General features: G+C 40.5%; 1 protein-coding gene across 7 annotated transcripts in view; it reads right to left on the reverse strand.

Moving 5' to 3' along the window:
* The window catches only part of LOC119647496 (serine/threonine-protein kinase NLK), a 361,344-nt gene that overhangs the window by 90,370 nt on the left and 249,068 nt on the right, over positions 1–21,906 (reverse strand). For all 7 annotated transcript variants that reach the window (XR_005248885.1, XR_005248883.1, XR_005248887.1 and 4 more), the window contains exon 2: positions 11,788–11,917. Coding sequence is in view for 2 of the 7 variants with exons in the window: in XM_038048455.1 (XP_037904383.1) it covers positions 11,788–11,917 (130 nt within the window). In the remaining 5 variants the exon portion in view is untranslated. The remainder of the gene's footprint in view (positions 1–11,787; positions 11,918–21,906) is intronic.

A 21,906-nucleotide genomic window follows, 5' to 3' on the forward strand; every position in this document is an offset into this window, starting at 1 on the left:
TTTAATGTTAATGATATCTGAACGTATTGGTCATCCCTGGAGAAAACGGTTTGCTTTTGGTTTTTCTCCAAGTGTATCTCGCGGAGTTTCTAGCGATTAAATTATGAGAAATAATCAAGATTTATCTTTTCTTTTCTCTAGTAATATTTACTAACTTTGCAAATACCGATATTTTAGGAACCACTTGTTTCTTCATCAGTGCTACAAGTTTTGACTGTTAGACTTGTAGCACTGATGAACAAATGGTTCCCGAAATATCAGTACTTGCAGCCTTAATAATATTTATCGAAAGGAAAAGGCAAGTCTCCTCTCCAAGAACTTGCTGATGACTTCATCTCTGTTTCGTCAAGTTACAGTGTGTCGCGTCATGTTTTTGTTTCTGCATGGCGTAGGCGTAAAGCACTTTAAGAATGTCGGTGAAAATTTTGATCAAGAAAGCCTGAAACCGCGAGTGCTCAAACTGATTAGGCATATTCCCTGTCGTACTTCCCGAGCATACGCTCAAGCTGATGTGGAATATGCTGTCAAACTTTTTCATTCATTCGCAAAATCGTTCGTCATATCACTGCCAGGCCGGCTACCTAACTGTAAAGATTTTCGAGTCATGAAATTGCCGTCAGTCTTCTCCAGGGCGGATATCCATCGTAAGTACATGGAAGCGTGCCAAGAGGCGAACTTGGAAACATGGAAGGAAACATTTTGAAAAATATGGAACGAACTATGTCGGTTAGTCGTATTTAAAAGCAGCCGGAAGGTGGAACTGTTTGGAATCAATAACGAAGGTACACAATCTAGCTAACATAAATGATTGATGAGACAGACCACCTAGGCAAAGGAGCTAGTGCTGTTATTAGCATGTTACATGACAAGCCGCCTGCAGTCAATGAATTAGCCTTGTTTTGTGACAATACTGTTGGCCGGAACAAGAACAATGCAGTCATACAGTACCTGGCACGGTGTGCTCATATGAAACTCAATGAGAAGATTTCCTTAAACTTTCTTTTTATGGGACACACTCAATTCGCTTCGGGCCGAATTTTTGGCCTGATCAAGCAAAAGTATGCAAAGATAAACGTAGATACCTTCCAGGATCTCGTCACATGCGTCATTAACGCATCACCAAGTGGCTTTAGCTGGCAGTGCCCACATCAGACCCATCAACAGGAGCAAGTTTTGTTAAATGGTTCCTCTGGGGCAAGTTTTTTGGTTCCGTCATTTTTCATAGACGAATGGGGGCAGCAGCGTTCACTGGAAAGAATTCGCCGATTCTACAGGGCTGATGAACAATATTTTAGAAACAGCACCAGAATCTGCGCTTCTTCCAAAAAAATTTCGCGCAGAAGGATTATCCCTGCTCAAGTAACCGAAAGCTGCGCTTCCACAACAAACAGCCAAACGTGCATCGAAAGGCAGCCGAAGAATCTAATAATTGTTTATTCCTATGGTTTTTGTAATGTATTATAAGTTCGAATTTTTTATACAATTTATTACAACTTTTCTTGGATCTGCGTTGTTTTTCTTTTCAAACGTTCTTTACCCGTCACCAACAATTTTTTTAACCTTGCGATGATACAGTATGTACATAGGTATGAAAACTGTCAAAACATGAAAATCGATATTTTAGGCATGAAGACCCTTTCTTCCGAGCTAGTCAGATATAGAAAACGTTTGCAAGATTAAATTCACAACGAAAAAAGCAAAACCGTGATGTCCGGAGTTCCTTATTAAGGCAGGCCTAGAGGGGATACCGGTTGTTGCGCCGTTGATGATAATGAAAAAACAGAATTATTGCTTTATTCATGACTTAAAGGAATAATTTTTGCTTTTCTCAAATAATAAAGGTAATCACTGCAAACAAGCCGTCTCTACTAAATATCACCACGAAAATTGAACTAAGGAAAAAATTCCGCACATTAGGTAGAGGACAAAAAGTAATGACGTAACCATGTTCAGAGAGGTTCCAAAAAACTAGACGACTAGGCGAACCTAGAAATTTCGAAACTAGGCACTTGCAAAAGGATAAACAGCAGTCTGGGCAATGGTCAACAGTTATCATTTTTCCAAAATGAGATATATTATATGTAGTTCTGCTCTCATTGCTGAAAATAGTCAACCCGGGGTAGTCACCCACAAAACTACGCTATGCTATTAAGGTGGTCATCCCGTGTATCGAATCCGAGGAATCGAATTTTTTTTGGCATCAATTGTGTCTAGATATAGCGTAGAATATATGCGCAAAGTGATTTTTTGATATTCGAAGTCGTTCGAAAATTATAGTCTTAAACACGTAATAAGTCACATGCCAGATTTATGTCGATCGCCGTAATAAAGCGCGTATTTATCGGTCCGAATGACGTTCAAATGAATTCGCTAAAAGGACAAGAAATAAAGCCAAGGCTTTACATGTGTTTATTGAAGAAACCTAAAGTCCATGGACTTGGTATAGCAGATTAATGGCTAAAAATCACATTCTACTTTTTAAATGGGTTTTTCTCGAAACTGCATATTGAACATCTGCTGCCACCATAGCCCAAAATCTACCCAACGAAATTCTTTGAAATTTTCACCACTTATTCAGAAAATATTTCTACGGTCCGCAAACTGGGATAATTGCGATTGATTCATTAGTTTTTTTTTAATTCATTGAGAAACCCTTAAAAAAACACCAAAATTAAAAAAAAAACAGTTTAACACGGCGCCAAAAATTTAGTTAATATTTTTTAATAATCCTAGTTTGCGGACAGTAGTTAAGTCTGTACGTTAAAATGCCTTTTACCTTTTTTCTTCAATATGATCGCAGCGTCCTCTAGCGTGGCAGTAGAAAAACACCTTTATTTGAAGATGGGTGTATAAATTGCTCTGTATTTCAATAATGAACTTTACTATCAGACAAATTATTACGCACGCTCAAGATATTAGTAAGTTCTTCACACAATACATGCTGTGCGGTTATTCAAGAGGAAACACCGTGAGAAACATCGCCCTCTTTACATTGCATTTCTGGATGTAGGGAAAGCGTTTGACCGTGCCGCGCCACACCAACTCACCGTATGCTCTACGACAACACTTAATGCCAAAAGAACTCGTGCGCTGGTTTCAATTACTCTACCTCGATCCGGAAAGTAAAGTTCGAAGTGTGGCGGGTGTATCTAAGTGTTCATCAAGGAAACGCTCTCTCATCACTACTCTTCATTCTTTTTATGGACACTGTCACACGGAACATCCAACGTCCAGCGCTCTACACACTGTTTTATGAAGATGATGTTTTCCTAGCATCTAATAGCAAAAATGATCTCGAGCACCTTGTCCCATAATGGAATGATCGCCCCATCGGTCTCAGATTGAATCGAAATAGAAATGAATCTTTGACGACCGATACTCTTGAAATAGGCACAATCATTGTTAGAAGCAGTGACCTCCCCAAAATTGAGCGATTTAAATACCTCGGGTCAACGCTATCAGCCAATGGAAAACTGCGTTACGAAGTCGCTTCACGCATAAGCGCAACCTGGATGATTTGGCATTCCACAACTGATGTTTTTGTGATCGACGTATCAACGAACGTTTCAAATCAAAATTTATCGCAATGTCTTCCGTTCTGCCGCTCTCTATAGTTCTGAGTGTTGGCCAACTATAAAAGGCGATGAACGGCGTCTTGCGGTAATAAAGACGAAGATGTTGCGTTGAGGTAGTGGTGTGACAGGTTCTGATCACATCCGAAATGAGGATATCCGCGATCGATATGGAGTTGCACCGATCATGAAAAAATTGCTAGAGAGGCGTCTTCGATGGTATGGTCACGTAATTTGCGCTAACGAGAATTCACTTGCTAAGATTGGTCTGAACATCGAACTCGATGATAAGCGACCAAAAGGCCGGCCGAAACACCAATGGTTTGATACGTTGGATGGGGATGTGAAAGCCTTGCGATTGCATCCAGATCAGCCTTCTGATAAAACTAAATGACGAAACCAATAACGACGAGCCAATTCCGCTTGTGGACGGAACAAAGGCTAAAGAGAAAAAAGAAAAAAAATGCTCAGAAAGGTTCCAAAAAGCTCAACGAATTCAAGAACCTAGAAATTTCGAAACTAGGGACATGCAAAAGGACAAACAGCGGTCTAGACGACGCGACGGTCGATAGCTATAATTTTTCCAAAGTGAGATATATGTAGCTTTGCCCTCATTGTTGAAAATAGTCAACCAGGGGTGGTCAGGCAACCATGTTCATTACAGTTTTATTGTGAACATTAGAAAAGATACTTATGCCATTAACGTTTGTGTAATTGTTCAAAATCGCAAATGATGAGCGATAGTTAAAACTAGATTCAAACTGAGCCGCACGACCTTGTTTTCGAAAAGACATAAATTTGATACAAGCACTGGATAAACTAAGCTCAAGATTGTCTTATTTCACGAAATCATTACTTCGGATGGCAAGGGCATTAATGTGACATTCAATTGCAATAAATTACAACTCTGTGTTTTGAAAGAACGTTGACTTCACACGACCCTCAGAACTCTTCATGTCTAGTACTAATTGTACTTCTAGTCTGCAACTCTTAAGCACTGGACTCATTCGTTCAAGTAATGCATTGTGGATTGAGTTTCTTGCAAAACCTCCATTTCCCACTGCATATTTACCCAATCTTCAAACTGAGTCATCATTAAAAAGATACTCGTTCATAGCATCTTGTAGAAGCATCGATAAGCTCCACAAGCTCTTGAAACTTGTTTAATTGTCACCATAATTTGTGGTTTCCCTTTCAATGAAATCCTTGTAGCATGGATTTTGTCACTGTTAAAAAACATCTAAAGATTCTAATCAGATAATATATGACATATCCAACGTTTGTAATATATCGCAATACGTGATATACATCGGAAAGCATTGGCTCAGAATACTTGTGGATCCCTCTAAGCTATTCCGCTCCCCCATGTTGAATTTCTTAATCGTTACAAGCTACACAAATTTCAAATAAACATTTGTAACGGCTATCTTGCTACTAGTTTGTACCGTTGTTGTGGATATTGGATTCGAAATTGAAAATGCTCACAAGTCTTACTGTGTGAATCGAAATGAAAAATTAAAAGCAATCCATAAATTGCGTTAATTCAGTTTTAGTTACAGCAAGTATGGAAGCGATAAGATGGGTGCTGGCGAGAATAGTTGCTCCTCTTGTGCGCTGGGTGCGAGTACTCAATCTTTTATTATATTAAAATGTTGTTTGTCGGGAAGCATAATGTTGCAAAGTTTTATGAAAGTTTGACTCTGACGAGTGCCGCAGAGTTCGGAAGTTTGTACTGGAATGAGTGTGGGTAAAGTATCTGAAAGATAAGTTTCAGTTCAATTAACTTCTATTCAGGGAGATGATGTTGTGTGTAGAGCACCACAGCACTGTGTATTTAGGTTATACTGTTTTAAGTTCAGTTCACATGGAGTATTTTTACTGCAAGTCATTTTGTGAGTTTTTCAACTTGTACCCTCTTCTGTTAATGAAAGTCTGGAAAATTGCTTGTTTTTTGAGACTTGTGAATGTGTGAATGCTCACATCATAACCACCACCCTTCTATGTAGAAACAAGCCTTAAGTTGTTATCTATTAAAACTACGGAAATTGCTGTCTCAACTTCATTGCTCCATAGCACACTAAACCCACCTTTAGCCCCTCATCAATACGTTACCTGTATCTAAAAATACTCCTATTTTGCGATGATGGAAAATTTATTGAAAAAGGCATTAAAATGTTGCTGGAAGTTAGTAAGTCATTTATCTTTTCGGCTTCTCGTAGATGTGGTGTTTCCATTCAGCTATGAGAAGAATGTTACGCGCAATGTAAAACTACTCCCAACTTTTTGCCACAATCGTACGATATGCACAACATACCTGTAATCTACTGGTGGTGGTTGGGAGCTCCAAATCGGGCGTACTTTGTCTTACAACGGGGGCAGGGGCAACAATCACCTAGCATGGAACGATTTCGCGGTTTAAATAAACAACTGTAAAGAGCATGCAAGGAAAAATCGGGGTCACAGGTTAGACGGTGGAGAAATAGAGACATTCATGTTTGCCGAAATCTTAATAAATGGAATATTATCTTTTTCACACGAATGTACGCTGCCTGAGGTGTAACGATAGTGGGAACTGGTAATGCTAAGGTATTTTCGCGAATAAAGTTTAGTACCTTTAGGGCAATCAAATTCGAATTATGCAAGGAATGGGGACTTGATTTTGCTGGAATAGGTGATGTACGGCATTAGATTTGCTGGGAAGGTTTGTAATACTTTCTTTCTGCAAATCTATGCACATTAATTACGCTTTGTATCAATGAAGCATAATTCCATGAAACGGGTTTAGATGGGACTAAAAAAGCAACGAATGGGAAAATTTCAATCAATTTCGTCGTGAGATTTTTAAATTCGGCTCTATGAGTTGGAGCTTAATAATAGACTTAAAGTCTTCTCTGCTCGTCGTAAGAGACGATTAAAAGGGATAGAAATTTGAGGGCTAACAACCTGCAAATATTTATTGTTACCGAAACGTCAACAATGCCTTGGATAGGGACTGACCTAACACACACGACCTTTGGCCATCGAAAACAGACTATGATTGGTTTCACGAATGTGTGTACGCTCTTCGACAACGATAGAGAGGGTCTTCAGAATGCTCGCTTTCTCCAACTCGAGCGAGAATTCCAACGATATAAACCTAAATGAACTAAGATGGTTGGTCTCTAGATAGTATCCCTCACCCTCTTGCAATACTTATCGAAATGTGCTTTTATACTCTAAAAAGCCGAGTGGTAGCACACCCGACTCCGGTGATGGATTGTTACTGACGACTACAGTAAGGCGTGCTCTCTACACCTGAAAGCCGGTTTCTGACAGACTTCTGACTGCAAGATTCCAGTCCAAGTTAAGGAGCAGGCAGGAACGCTTGGCAGCGATGTAGTGAAGAAGAATGCTTTCTACGAACAATTAAACGTAGATCGTGCGAGGCTTCCTAAAATTAATCATGGTGGGTGATCTGAACGTCAATATGGGCTCTGATAACACCTTACGGACATGTGATGGCGAAATATGGTCGATTTCTACAGTTTGCACCACCTCGTCATTGAAGGTACATTGCTTGAACACAGAGTCTGCCATAAGGTCAGTTGGGTTTCAATTGACCGACACTACACAAACAATCAGATCGACCACTTTGCAATCAGCAGTAGATTTAAAAGTTGTCTCCCAGATGTGCGTACCAATAGAGGTGCTGACATCGGCTTCGAAAGGGATCACTATCTGATGATCGCTTACCTTCGCTTGCCTGTTGCGTCCGCCACTTCCGGCAGGGTCGGGGAGCTAGGACCCCTCCAAATTCAACATCAACCAACATGATTGGACGGCAGATAGCATGGATAACCCGCCTGAGAATATCGATGAGAATTGGGCCGGTATCAAAGTTGCTTTTTCCTCGGGTAGTACACAGGTCAGCGACCACGTCCCCGGCGACATAAGATGTGAGTGATCGCAGAATCAACGTACGTGCAGCGTAACAAAAGCGAATTTGCTATTGCACTGTTCTGGAAAGCAGAAGATGCCACAGAAAGCAATGATTTCAGAAGTATATACCGTATCACGAAAGAACTTGTTTGTGGTTGCAAATGTTTCGATCGTCCTATGAAGGACGTTAACGCTCGACTGCTCATCTACACTTCACCACGATTCTTAATAATGGACTTCCTCCTCTTATAAATGAAATATCCAGTCACCCAACATGCAGATACGGACCGTTCCTTCGAGCAGAAGAAATACCATCTCAGCCATTAACGCACTCAAAGGGAATAAGGCGCTGGGTTCGATTGTCTCCCCGCAGAGTTATTTGTCGCTACACATGCAGTTTCCTCAGTTCTGCTACTTCCACTCCACTACAAAAATTTTGGGAATACGAGATCTTCCCAAGAGGTTATAAGAAGGGGACGATCTTGAAGATTCCAAAATAAGTCGGAAAACGTGGAAAGTTGGACGTTTCAGGTATGAAAGGCTTTGTGCATTTCCTTTATAAAATCATTTGAGTGTACATTTGCCCCATTACTACCTATTACGTAATTTATATGCAAATATTCTGTCAGAATATCCACTTTTGCCTGGTACTGGCATTCAAAGAATTTTCACAGAAGTGGTAACTTTGACCTAATAAACTTATTGGTAATAGTGCGATTTCCACCAAACTTGCTAGGAACATGCTCTATACTATATTGCTACAAATTTCATGATTCTAGGATGAACTTCACAGTCTATTACTAAAATGTATACTAATATACTATTACCAACGTAATTTGCACATATATTGGTATGGGGGTATTTCGCAGGCTAGGCACCATATCGTTTGGTTTGGGTAGTTTCTGAGAATGGGTCCGAGAAAAAACGACCACTTTTCTGCCCCCTTCATCTCCCCTTGTGAATTAAACGTCAAAACTAAGACCAGTTTTGAAAGACACAAATCGAGGCTTTTCGTTCGATACCCCATATTTGATGAAAAAGAATTTTACATCCCCCCCCCTTTTGCATGTATGACGACCCCAATTAAATCAAACCAAGAGCGATACACATAACTGTATACGTGTGCGCTCACAGTTCCCGCGTTCCCACACAATTTGGGGTTAATCGATATAACCGTTTCTGAAAAAAATGCGTGTGACAAGCAGACAGACAGACGGACAATAAACCGATTTTAATAAGGTTTTGTCTTACAGAAAACCTTAAAAAAGCACCCGTTTTGAGTGTGATAATTGGATCTGCTCTATCCGTACCGCCGCAAAAATATTATCTAAGATAATCTTAGACCCCGTCTAAGAACATCTCGAAAGCCTGATCGATAGAGGGAGGGAGGACGTGGAGGAGTTCAATGAACGATGACATCTTTTCTCAAACGGCCCGACTACGCTAACGATATCTGTTTGTTGTCTGACCGGAAAGTGGACCTTGACCAAAGGGCTCTGGATTTGGAAAGCGAGGTAAGTAGAGTTGGACTGAAGATAAATACCACCAAAAACCAATATTCCAATATTGCATTAATGGGAAGAGTATCGCAGGCGTCGATCAGTTTGTATATCAACAAAGCATTGTTTCTGCCGACGATGGCCTGGATGTCGCCCGGTACACTAAAAGTGTTAAATTCACCTTCGTTGCTTCGTCTAAAATCTGAAATTGCAGTTATCTCAACATCATAGTGAAGTTGAGATTGATCTTTGCTAGTGTTCTTTCTTTGTTGTTATATGGGGATAGCACAAGGAAAGTGACCGTCACTGTTACTCGAAAGCTCCAAGTCTTCGTCAACACTTGTCTGCCTCGCACTATCGGAGCACGCTGGCAAGATACTATCGGAAGGTGGACGTGGCAGTGAATAGGTCACATATGAAGGAGGGGGACAATTGCATTGTGCTGGTTACACCACGCTGTGGAACCTACTCCCCAAGATGGCCGACGAAAGGGTGCAGAACAACAGAGAGCGAATACGGGCGTCTCGAGGGTCCTAGGCATTTCAGGTAACCGCGAATGGTGGTGCATAGATGTGTTGATACATTATACCCCAGTGGCAACCATATATGCAAGCAATGATGCAGCAATTCATATGCAAGCAATCGAAAATGCTTAGCAAATAAAATTTCGACATCAATGCACATTCTACGATAGGAATCCTGAAGGTAAGACTCATATTGACACTGCCATCCTTACAAAATTCGCATCTCAAGCATTACGCTCTTGAAAACTGTTGTACCAATTTCTTACCATATTTGCGTAACAGAGATGAGGCAACAGAACCCAACGAAAAGCTCTGAACGATAAAAACCAGCAAAACTGCCTCAGAGATTTTACTTCAACAGCGGACACCGACTACTCTCTTCGGAAAGCTTGTAGGAATCTGAAAAGACCAAAACAACATTCATCACCTTTGTGCCTAGGAAATGGTGACTGGACCAGAAGTGATACTGAAAAAAGCGCTACACTAGCGTATTTACACCCAACCCAGTCAAAGATAAAGTTCAACTTCCAGGATGCTTATCCTTATTGGCTAAAACGAACCTCCGCTTCATAGTTAAAAATGCTGCTCGCATCATCAGAAAACTCGATCCTAAAAAAGAATGCGATCACGACCAAATTAGAAGCAAAATAGTCAAAGAATTTCCTCTCCATGCTATCAAACATCTGATTAAGATCTTCAACGCGATGACACGTATTGGTTACTTTCCCAACATGTGGACAACTTATGCTATAATTACCGTCGCAAAACCAGTAGAAGATCCAACGCAAGTAGCATTCTACCGCCAGATAAGTCTGCTTCCTATCCTAACAAAAATGAAGTGACAAACTCCTAGTATCATAGATTCTGTCGCTCGTAACACTAGCAATAAGATAGAATCCCCCACCATCACTTCAGGAACAGATTCACCGAATCATTTCGGCTATAAGAAAGATTTGACAAGGAAAAGATATATTGTTCTGCCGTCTTTTTCAACACTGCTCAGGCTTTTGACAGAGTGTGTCGTAAAGGGCTATTGTACAAGTTTAGAAAAATTCTACAGGCCTATAAATGGTCAGTCGGTCCGAATGAACTATAAAAGCTTCACATCATTCTATCAAGCAGGTGTCCCAAAAAGAAGCGTACTAGGTCCATTATCGATTTGATTTGTTTTCGATCTCCTAGTTGACCATCATTATCAACGACGCAACAACCGGTATCCGGTCTAGGACTGCCTTAAAAAGGAACTCCAGACATCCCGGTTTTGCGCTGAGGTCCGCCAATTCGATATCCCTAAAAGTTGTCTGGCGTCCTGGCCTACGCCATCGCTCCATCTTAGGCAAGATCGGCCTCGTCTTCTTTTTCTACCATAGATATTGCCCTTATAGGCTTTCCGGGCTGGTTCATCCTCATGCATACGGATTAAGTGACCCGCCCACCGTAACCTATTGAGCCGGATTTTATCCACGTTGACGATAATCTGTACATAACTAAGTTCGCAGAAGACAAGGCGATTCTTCGCTGTCATATGTTAAGAACCGTGAGGATGCCAGATATCTTGGCTTCCACCTCAATCGATGTCTCACTTGGAGAAGACACATCGAAGTTAAACGAACGCAAGTGAAACTAATAGCAAACACTTTATCGCTAGACAACAAGATACTTTTGTACAGGTCATTAGTTAAACCCATCTGGAACTATGGAATTCAGCTATGGCGTGCAACAAACATTTCCAACATCAAACTGCTCCAATAAACCTATCATCAGACATACTTTGAATAATAGTAAATGCCCCTTCGGTTCATCTCTCGGTGCACTGCTTGAATTTGTATTGTGGAAGGAAAGCATTGCGTTCTTCAATCACTTGCGGGTGAAAAATTTCGCGCATTTACTCTGGCGGTAGGATCATGCATGTGATGTACAGGGCGGAGAAGCATACGCAGGAAAACTATCTAGGCGTCATCGACTTAGGCGCCAGTTAACTACCTGGTACGTAACCCGCGTATTTGCAATGATAATCCGTGCTACCTAGAAACGATTCGTTCCTCCTGTACACATTATTAGTTCTACGAAAAGTAACAGATACAATAATATAAAAGAAGTTAAAAAAAATATATTATGCTCCACATCGAAAATGTGTCCAAAAGTTTTCAATAACGAATCTTTAGGCTTTCTTATTAATCGGCGTCATCAATCAAACTCATATTTCCAACTCCTTTGTATAAAACTTATGTAATATCATCAAAATATTCCAGAATAAAGGAAACTCATACTTACATTTTCATGCTTGAAGAAGCATAACATCTTCAACTCGCGAAAAACTCGCTTCGACGATACCAGTGACTGGAACACATTCGGAAGTTTCTTAAGCGCTACACGTCGTCCATCTCGAGGATCTGTTACAGCCCTGCAAACAGGAAAGGAAGCAATAAATAAAAGATATTAAAAAGAAATCAACTATATTTTCATATTGGCAAAATGAACCAGTTGAATTGTTATTTAACATGCAATTTTGAAATTTCCTATAATTTATCTGCACAGCAACGATACCGAGAGATAAAAATTTTCCGTAGCAACTAGATACCTTAGCAACTCTTAGATATACCATTATGATCCCTTTGTAACGTGTTACTCGTTTTGTATACAATAAGAGTTCGCGTGCGTGTCTTTTCCCTTTTTCAATTTAAATCCATTGTTTGGTAAAATGTGGAAAAGTCATTTACATTGCCGTGCACGCATGGAGGAAATACATATCTTTGAAACATTAGGTGCTCGCATGGTCGGATTTAAATGATATCAAGGGAGAAAAAGGTCTAAGACCTTAAGCTTTTGTGTTAAAGTAAGAAGATTGCCACTTGTGAGAAGTGTATCAATGAAGATTTTGTGAAGAAATTATACAAAATTTTTCTTAAGAAACTATGGAATTGAAGAAATTACACTCTGTATTCCTTAATTTAATTGAAGTTTAATTTTTCCATGTGAAATTTTCATGGAACTAATTTCACTGAGCCAGATTACAAATAAGCAGATATTGGAAGGTTTTCTTTCGAATGCTGGACTTCTCTACCAAATTTATTTTTTTATAGACAAAGAAAATTCAAGAAGCTTCTTATCTTCTTCAACAGCTTTTCCATAGATTGTTCTTCAAAATTCACAAGAAGCAGACTGCAATGTATAAACGTCTCTAACGCCGCAAGCAAGCAGTTGGCTGCAAACTGTAAGACGGTACCTCGTTCAGCGTAACAAGTCCGAGGCAGATAGTCCTGTTCCGATGACATATTTTGCGTCAGTTAACTTTGATTTAATAAGTTATTAACAAACTGAAGTTCGAGGTTTCCAAGAATGCCAAGAATGATTTGTTCACGCTGAACTTTAATTGAAAAAGAAAACTAAACAATGACATACCCCAACAAATTGACTCTGTCAAATAGTTCACAGTAAAGAAGTAGCAAATTTCAGAGTTCTTAAGTTCACACTTACCAGCACGTAGCGTAGCAGACACAGCACAGTGAAAAATATTTATACTTACCAGCACGTAACATATACAGCACGTTGCATAGTAGACATATTATAGACAAAAGCATTCATACAAAGGTATTCGAATATGCGTCATATAAAAACCCTATGCCAACCATGAATGCTATATCAATGGATAAGGCACACCTACTGCTTGTAAATATGATTACTGGCATAGAGAATATATGAAAGAATTTAAGTTACGTGCTGGACACGCTACGTGCTCGTAAATATGAATAGATTTTTGATATTTATAAGATGAGAGATCTCATGAAATCAAGCAAGAATATCCTATTTCTAAGGAAAGATGGCAAAGATGGCAAGATTCAAAATGAGATTTTTTAAAAGTTATAAAAGCCTGTTTCATTTGGAAAAAAAAAACAAACAATGATATTAACATTGTATTGAACGGTTCTTATAAGGGGGTTCTCCATCTTCAGTGTTGGCAGTTAAATTAAAAGGTGAGCATTTTACATGGTGCGAAACTCGATCAAAAACTATGGGACTTTCTGAATAGTACACCACCACGGGAGTGTCAGCAAAAAAACCTAGGTGACAACGCTCCTTCGAGGGACTCCTCGTTTTGTTTGTGAGGCTTTGTGAAAAACATCACGAAACTCAAGCCTTAACCGGCCATTTCACCGTCCATGGACAGGTTACATCTCTAAGAAAGATGTATCCTTCGTCACTGTACCGAGATAAACATCTAAAAATGTTACGACAGAAATTCTAGGGAAACATATCGCACTCTTGCAGCAGAAGTGTCATAACTCAAAAATTCATATTTTTTAGTTAATAACACCATTGATAACAGAATATAACGCTCCATTAATTTGCAAAATTCCCTGGATTGTAATACAAATAGTTGTCCCTAGATGACACTTACCACACTTCGGTTAGTTCAAAATATTATTTGCGAATAATCTTCTAAACAACATAAAAACAGTCGGAATTGCAAGAACCTTAATGTAGGTAGGTATCAGTGGCCGCTCCGAGGAGTCCAATTAGCGCTGTGGTGCGCCGTTTTGATGCCACAAACTCCTAAGACCGTGACTGCTGTTATGGGAGTAGGGAAGTAGAGTCCACTCTCCCACCCTGTAGCTAGAAATCTCTCTGAAGTCCCCAAAGAATAGTTTATACAGTGTCCGTAGCCTGACTCTAGCTAGAGTTAGGCAATCGCAGAGAACATGTATGAGGGTTTCCTTTGCTTGTCCGCAGCTTCGTCAATGCGAATTGTAGGGTATGCCGAGCCTGGTGGCATGGTTCGCTACGTGCCGGTGGCCCGTGCAGACCGCCGTAATCTTGATTGCGTTTGCACGCGTCTGGCATAGGAGCCCTCGTGATGGGACTATGTTATAAGCGGGCCAAATTCTCCTTGACTTGGCACAGCTCATAAGCCTTCGCCATCTCAGGCCCGCGGCTGCTAGATAGTGGGAGTATATTCGGCCCTCGACAGCCGCTAGCGAAACACCAACTGTATTCTCCGAAGGGCTACCAAGAGGAGGAGATGCAGGAGTTCATTGAGAGCATCTGCCGGGCAGAACTGCAGAGCCCCAGTGGCACCTGCACACGCAGTTCTTCCAATCCTAATTAGCTTCATCCTATTGTATTTTGTGCTCAAAGCCTGCCACCATACAATAGAGCCGTACGTTAAGATCGGACGCACTACAGCGTTGTACATGAAGAGAACCATCCTCGGCCGGAGACCCCATTTCTTTGCAGAGGTTCTCTTGCAGACATAGAAGGGCCTTGCTAACCCTCAGTTGTATGTTCAATCTCCAATTTAGCTTTGGATCCACGATTACACCTAGACACTTTGCATTAGAGGAAAGAACCAATTTTTGTTTATACAGCCGTGGTAGGTGGAATTCAGGTATCCTTGTCTTGGTGGTGAATTGCATCAGTTCCGGTTTGGTTGGGTTTAAGCTAAGTCCACATCTTGCAGCCCACAGGCAAATCTTTCGCAACACTCCTTCCATGATGTCGCTCATAATGGACGGAAACATCCCCCCACCAAGTCGTCGGTATGCGCCACCACCATCACCCCGCTACTGTCCAATGTTCGCAAAATTTCGTCAATTACTATTAACCAGAGCACCGGAGAGATGGCGCCACCCTGGGGCGTGCCTCTGTTCACAGCTCTGGTCAAGTGGTTGCCTCCCAGATCCGATTGGATTATCCTGGTACTTAGCATGGATATAATCCAATGCGTAAGATACGCATTCAATCCAATACTGGTCAAGACTTCCTTGATGGCGTTGGTACTAATGTTGTTGAAAGCTCTCTCTGTATCCAAGAAGCCAGCTAGGGTATACTGCTTGTACTGCAGTGACCGCTCAAACATGCCAATTACCTCGTGGAGGGTGGTTTCTGTGGATTTTCCTTTGAGGTAGGCTTGCTGGGACTTAGAGAACGCCCTCTAGGGTCTTCAGAACGAAAGAGGTCAGGCTGATTGGTTGAAAGTCGTTCGCGGACTCATGGCCGCGCCTGACCGTTTTCGGTGTGAAAACCACTCGTGTGTGTTTCCAGGACTGTGGATTTCATTCTTCGTTTCGATGTGTCGGATGGAGAAATAATACTATAAAAAATAACACTTGAATTCATCTTTCAAGTTTTGGGTTTCACGTTTCCAAAGAAAAAAGTGTTGCTAAACCTTAATTTACTTTCCCACCTTATAGAGTAGAGTTTCCTAGAGTTTCCCTCCTACCTCAAGAGCTGGTCGTTTCTTGTGTTTGTCTTTGAGATTGTCTTGTAAGTGACATTTATAAAACTGACATTAATATATCATATGTAATATTCTAGAGCACATAGTGGAGATCACAGGCGGCCCGAGTTCGGCACGTGGTACGGAAAGTAGTTAAGTCCTGGTGGTTTTAAATGAGTACCCGTCGTGTCGGCCTAACAGGTCCTCTTTAGACACGAATTGATTGGGTGACCACAATCAGAGCCTCGTTATGGCTTGCACAGCGATACCGGTGCAGACCCAGCATTCATGCCGGTCAATAGTAAGCACACCTAAAGCCTTTACCGCAGCTAAGGAGTACGGCTCCCGAGTTATACAGCACAACTCTGCCCGTGATATGAGCACGACCACTACGGTGAAACTCCCACAAGGGGGCCAACCACAGAAACTGGGCTATTCCGGTTCCCTTGGTACCAGATAATCTCCGGTGAGGCTTCGTGGCCGGAGCCATTTCAGATGAGTCCCGTGCAGACTCGGGTCTGATCACCCTACTAGGCCTCACAATATTCGCCTACTGCATTACAACCAGCAAATCAATGTAAATATAGGGTTTCTTGGTGCCACCACTTAGAGGTTATTTTTTGGCCATTTAGGGTTAACTTATCCGACACAGTTGCTGCCCCGTCGTCCTCCTCGCCATCTTTGAGTACCAATGAAAGAGTTTATGTTGCTATTGGACAGTTAGACAAGACAGTTGACAAGAATGTTGTCCTTATATTTCGACTTTAAATCTTTCAAAATAGAGTGGAAAAAGTAACAATAAGAAAGGGGGCAGCTTTCAGTAACAACGAACTCTTAAAACGTAGTAAGGAAGGTAGCTTAGAGGCTTCCGTCTGTTTGCCTTCCTGTCAGACGCTTTTTGTTCGGAATGATTATATCTATTCACACGTCATTTCGACGATTATCGAATAATTTCTAAATGAAAAGAAACAAAATAAGAGACGACTTTTTCGTCCTTAGTGAAACTTTTCTTAACGCGTTTATCGATATTTATGGCACAACTTGTTATCTTATCCAGCGCAAGGTGACCAAAAGAAGTTCATGCTGAGCTTCATCTAAAAGTTAGAGAAGAAAGAATTGTGTACCTCCTTTATATCTCATACCTTTCATTTTCGCGAAGAATGATAACAAGACGCGTTTCGACCACATCATGAATTCGAGGATAGCGTAATTCGTTTGAACCATAAGTACCACATCGAACCTGTAATGTTGAAAAACTAAAATGGTAGGAATTTCTCGCATCCTCGAATCTATGTTCGGGAAGGGCGTATTCGTTTCAAAAATCAATATTTTCCAGCGTGTGGAGCCAAAAATGATAGATGACAGATCGATCCAAACAAGAACCCCATTAGTTAACCTAAAATGTTTTCATACCTTTCAAACCGTGGCCCTTTGGATGGTTCTGAGTGTTGGCCGACTATAAAAGACAACGAACGGCATCTTGCGGTAATGGAGACGAAGATGTTGCGTTGGACTAGTGGCGTGACACGGTTTGATCACACCCGAAATGAGGATATCCGTGATCGTTATGAGGTTGCACCGATCGTGGAAAAACTGCGATAGAGGCGTCTTCGATGGTATGGTCACGCAAATTGCGCTAACGAGAATTCACTTGCCAAGATTGGTCTGAACATCGAAGGTGAACGCCCAAAAGGCCGGCCGAAACGACGGTGGCTTGATACGCTGGATGGGGATTTAAAAGCTTCGAGATTGCATTCAGATCAGGCATTTGATAGCGCCAAATGGCGAAACCGATCACGACGAGCAGATTCCGCTTGTGAACGGGACAAAGGCTGAAGAAGAAGATTACATTACTGATTGAATCTAATTTTATAGCTTAGCAAATTCAAGGTAAACGTTAACACTTTGTTGTTGGTTAATGAAGGATTCCATACATATATGCATTATACTGAAATTTGGTTCTAAGTATCCATTTGACTGCCTGTCATTTCATTGAGGTTGGTCATAAAGCAACATATCTACCAAATCTCAAAACATTACAAAGAAGAGTCAGACTGGCCCCTGCATACTTACGTGGCCATTTCGGATACTTTGATGGACCTATTTTTCAGTATTTTCACGTCTCCTACCTAGTAATCAGGTGAAAAGAAATAAAAATAATGATAAAGCACGAACTAATATTCGTTTCCTGTTGATGCCTAACTTCTGTTTTATTATGCTATAATCCGTGCTTCAAGATAATTAGCCAATTTCGTCGAGCATTAAAATGACTGCCTCTCAAACCATCAACTAATTAATATGAAAGAAATGAATGAACAACTCAATTAAATTCAACTTCTTCTGAATAAATTTAAAGTAACATCACGCATGCTGAATGAATGGCAGCCTAAGAATCGCAACCCTGTTGCCATATACATGTACATATGTGTACTGGTTGCCGTTGACCTCTCAAATATGAGGCGAATATATCAATAGACCCTGTCTCACGTTCATTAGGTTCTAAATTTGATCACTAGAGTTAGGCTAACCAAAAATACTTCACAAATGATAGAAGCACTGAGGTTACTCGGTCAATCATTCGCAAGGTCAGGCGGTTATTTTAGATTTTGCTGAAACTTTCAAATATCTTATTTCGCTCTTTTAAAATATTACTAGGGTTGATGGGACAGTTCAGAATGTTGACTTTTTCGATTTTCATATTTGTTCGTTGGGAGTTTAGATATTTTTTTAATTTATAGAAGACTCTGTTATTTCAGTTGATGGCCAAAACACTTAATAAACATTGACTTCATGCATAATTTGCCGATGAGAAAAGTTATTTATATCGTGATCCGTTCCAAAATTGAAGATTAACTCTTCAATTCATTTCTTAATGTATCCGTTCAATTCACATGACTGAAAGCACTGTTATTAAGATATTATTTTGATAAATTGTTTAATTGTTTGCGTAACGCCACACATCCGTTGATCACCAAAAATACGCCTACATATATATGAAACCTGATAAGCTTTAATGGAGTTTCACGGCATGATTCGATGATGGTTGATTAACAACTTCAGACGCACTCCTCGTACATTTAAAGAAAGTTTTTAAATTCAATCAACGAAGACGGCCCAACAATGTCTTCGAGCGGAAATTGCACTAAATGCATGGTAATCTGAACGACCCAAATATACAACATAATAAATTATTTTTGGATACAGTGTTGCATGAAAGGATTTGGATTTGGTATATTTGGTTTTACACTCTCTAGGTGGTCCAACAACAGGTAAAGAGTGTTATAATTTAACAACAAGAAGTGAATTTGTGATTTAGGGGAAAGAAATTAATTTGAGGTAATTTTTAAAATAGTTTCTGCGTCGTTATTTACGAAGTTCCACTCACGATGACACAACAGAATTTCCAAATTATTACTTCCAACAAAAGTAGAAAAAACACATTTCCAAGTTGCTTAATTCCACTACACACACACACCAATGCTCACAAACCGAAAGGTCTTTCGCAATCCTAAATAGACTTTTGAAAACTAAAGTGCTCACTCATACTCATACATTGCAATGCTATGTACCTTCACATGCTAGCGCATAATTCAATGTATTTTTACTCAACGGATTGGTACTGGCAATAGTGGAACATTTTTGTATGGACTGTTGTAAGCGCAAGGGTTGTTACGCACTAAAGTCGAAATTTGCCGTTATTGTTTGAGGGAAGAAACAGGTTTCTGTGTGATGATCGGTTCATGAAGGGGGGGTTAAGCGGGTTAAGTGGTGACGCGACGCAAAAAGTAGAGGATTCTTTGTCCTGGACGACCGGAAGATCACCTAATCGATTCTGGACCGAGAAGATAGATGTAATGGACAGTTTTTGTGATCTAAACTGATCAATACTTGGCGAAGTATGTCTTTGGATACGGTTTTCTAAAATTTCACTGTTTCATCAGTAAATATGCAGCAAATTGCATTTTGTTAAGTTCTATATACGCATATGTTGACGAAAATGGGGACTCGCCGGGGTAGTATTTTATCGCGCAGCCCCACTCCACCACGCTATCAATTCCAATGCATCAGATTACATGGCATGTGAAATTTTTTTTAGAGGAATGCAAGCGCGTGTTGACAGTACAGTTGAGAAGAGCTGCATTTAGGCGCTGGTGGACCTATATGGTAAACTTTTGCCAACTTTTTCACTTTTTTGGCATAGCTCTGGTCCGCTGTTGGCCATAGCCAATCTAGTCTGTTTTCCCTTGCCCTACTTCTATGTTCATTACTCCACCTGCAACAAGACTGAGAGAATTGGTGAACCCGATCCAAATTAGTTGATTCCATAGATTTGACAACCCCGCACAAACCGTGCACATGATTAATAACCAAATTACTTTAAGAGAGTATTCCAAATATCTATAAAAGAAACAACAATTCCAAATAAACATGGCTTCGTAGGGCAACAAGTTATAAGTATATTTTTAGTCATAGTGGAAGTGAACCCAACAATGAAATTCGTCTGTTGTCGAATAATTAAGGACGGCACTGACCGGAGGTCCCCTAGCGACTATTCAATTTCTTTCAGCAGTAGGCAGGTCCTTAAATGGAATCGTATTTCGCAACTGAAATTGGGTGCATTACCACACTTGTGAATCAGAAAGTATAGAAGAGAGAGAAAACGATGAAAGAGCACCGGCAAAGGCGAAGACGCGATTACCTCGAAATTTTTAATCCACGGCCGGGTTTTCCGTTGACACCCCATTAGTCATGAATAATTTGGCCGTCCTGAAACTAACATTTTAAACGGAAACAAAGACATCAAGCACTAGGCGATGTAAATGTTTGTGTTTCAGTTGAAATGTAAGCGGGCGATGAGAATTTGCGAAGATATATTTATAAAATGTAAGGGTGTCTGCGACGATTTGGTCATAGAATCCGCGCTGATGAGAATTCGCTAGCTAAGATGGACCTAAACACCCGCCATTAGATGATGATTTAGAAGTGTTTCAACTCTCCAGACGAGCTGACCCCGCTACTGAATGAGACTAACGTTAAGCCGCAAAGTTTAGACCTACGTTCCCAGAAATTTAAAACATATTGTAATTAACACAATATTGGGAACTAGATGCAAATAGTATGATTGGTGACGAGGAGAGTGGCCACATTGATTTGAAAATAATATGATTGGGGACCATTGGAAGTGATTGGTCACCATTTAGATTAATTATGACTCCGAAAATTTTAAATTAATTCATCATAATCAGCTTTGTCTAGCTGGTCTAAAAATGCACATAATAAAAAGGAACTGGAAATTCTTCAATAGTGACAAATACCCTTTTGGAAGCTCAGCCTTTATTAAGCAACCAAAATCAATAAACGAATAATATTGAAGTATTTTCATCCAGTCGCTTTGCTTGGTGGCTCATAAGCACAACTGTTTTGCCAACAATCCGCCTCACTCTCGACGCAGCAATTGTTTCAACGATCCCGTTTTTTTGTGACGTTTAGAGCAGGTCGTAGCTTCCCAAATCATTCAAACGTTATCTATGGAACTGAAAGAATCAAGCCAGTAGGATGGCGATTTCGCAGACGCGATGAAGTAGAGAAAACACTATTCTTTCGTGGCTTTCTTTTTATAGGCCAACATTGGCTCCCGTTGAAACGTTATTTCTACACTGTCAAAATGTCGCTAGGCCCACGGAAGTACAACTGTCCTAAAAATGTCACCCCGAAATAATTATTGGTTAATTCGTATCATTTGATTGCAGGAAAACAAGAGATATATTGCTGCTGGCAGAAAGTGCAGCAACGGAGAATTCCTTCAAAACCGTTTTGAGTAATATAATTCGTGTAAGAGATGAAAAATACTGAAATCACAAAAAGCGCAAACCACCTCATGGTAGCATCCTCTTTTTGTTAAGCCATGAGTGCATAATCTCTCTAATCACTGACGTGCAGACTCATGAATGGAAGATCCGCGCCTAGGTACTAAACGTGTTTAATCGCTGATGCTGTAAAATTGTCGTAAGATATTACTTTGCCGGGCCGGTAAGCAGGTATATTGTTATTCTTGCGAGACTACCGCTCGCTTTTCCCCTATCATTATACGGAACTTTTCTCGGACGCTTACTGTGAATGCCAGCATTTTGGGCTTCCCCTCTACGAAATGTAGCATGTGCTCCGCCAGGACAGGT

Source organism: Hermetia illucens, chromosome 2, assembly GCF_905115235.1.
Source record: "Hermetia illucens chromosome 2, iHerIll2.2.curated.20191125, whole genome shotgun sequence".
Taxonomy (NCBI): domain Eukaryota; kingdom Metazoa; phylum Arthropoda; class Insecta; order Diptera; family Stratiomyidae; genus Hermetia; species Hermetia illucens.